This window comes from Phaethon lepturus, unplaced genomic scaffold (genome assembly GCF_000687285.1).
Source record: "Phaethon lepturus isolate BGI_N335 unplaced genomic scaffold, ASM68728v1 scaffold17337, whole genome shotgun sequence".
NCBI lineage: Eukaryota > Metazoa > Chordata > Aves > Phaethontiformes > Phaethontidae > Phaethon > Phaethon lepturus.
The window spans coordinates 4,602-5,681 of record NW_010554211.1 but is presented as its reverse complement, the minus strand read 5'-3'; the positions used below and the strand labels follow the sequence as shown (position 1 = coordinate 5,681).

The 1,080-nt window shown below is 37.1% G+C and overlaps 1 protein-coding gene across 1 annotated transcript in view; it reads right to left on the bottom strand.

Annotated features, from left to right (window-relative positions):
* Positions 1–680, bottom strand: part of LOC104624421 (chromosome unknown open reading frame, human C5orf63) — a 4,429-nt gene extending 3,749 nt beyond the window's left edge. Inside the window, exon 1 of the mRNA XM_010291785.1 lies at positions 564–680. Coding sequence (XP_010290087.1) covers positions 564–680 — 117 coding nt within the window. The remainder of the gene's footprint in view (positions 1–563) is intronic.
* Positions 681–1,080: the final 400 nt, after the last annotated feature.

The following is a 1,080-nucleotide window of genomic DNA, read 5'->3' as shown; positions in this document are numbered from 1 at the left end:
ATTAGATCTGTTTTCTAAATATGGTTAAGAATCTGCTTGTGCAACAGACAAACCTTTGCCTGCATTTTATTCCTTTTAGCATTACACATCCAATAAAGCAAAAAGAGGGTAAAGCACAATCTACTTTTTCCTCGTGCACTATCAACAATACTTAGATATATCTCCAGTCTCACAGGTAGTGCTGAAACTAAACATGAGTGCTTTGAAGAGCTTGCTTTGGCTGTTGATGCTTGTCCTGGGCAGATTATGTATAACAACTCATCTTTTTTCTCCATTTCCAGGATGAAACACTGGCAGTTGGAGAACAATTTTCAATTAGTAAGTGGACTGCAGTGCCACTGAGACATAACCATCTTGAAATATTAATTTCTTAATCTTAATTTGCTTGCTACAATGAGAGCAGGACTGTGCTGTAAAGCCTGGTGTAAAAGACACCCTGCCCAACACTACACAAATTTGAAGAGGACAAAAAGCATGGCCAAGCCATTTCATCTGGGATTCATGTACATCAAAGCTGATAAATACGCAGTCTTGCCTAGCTTTATTCTGTAAACAACCTTTACCTTGGTGAATAAAGTCAACACTGGTTTATTTGCGTTGGCTGAACAGAGTTGTCTCCCCAGTGGACTGGATGAATGTCTTGCTAGTTGCAGTGTTCTGCTCAGAAAACAAATCACCATCGTCCTGTTGAGGCAAAAATAAAATGTTTAATTGTTTTGTGGGAATTTAGAGCTCATGAAATTTAATTTTAAGATAAATGTGATACTTCAATCACAGTTCTAAAATACACACAATCTAATCCTTTCCTCAGGATTTTTATGTTCACAGTATCAACACATTAATCAGAAAAATGGTTTACTATGCAGCAGGCCAGGAACATTGCGTAGCTCAAAAAAAAACATTTACAACACCAACAACTATGTTTTCTTACTGAAATGCCTCTTTTATATTCCCTAACACAAATGCTGATATAAATGCATTAGGCTGTTTCAACTGCATAGATGCCAGTAAGAATTACACGATATTAACAAAATGCAAAGTGCTGTGCTTTGAACCTCAGTAATCTTGCTGCGGTGCTTG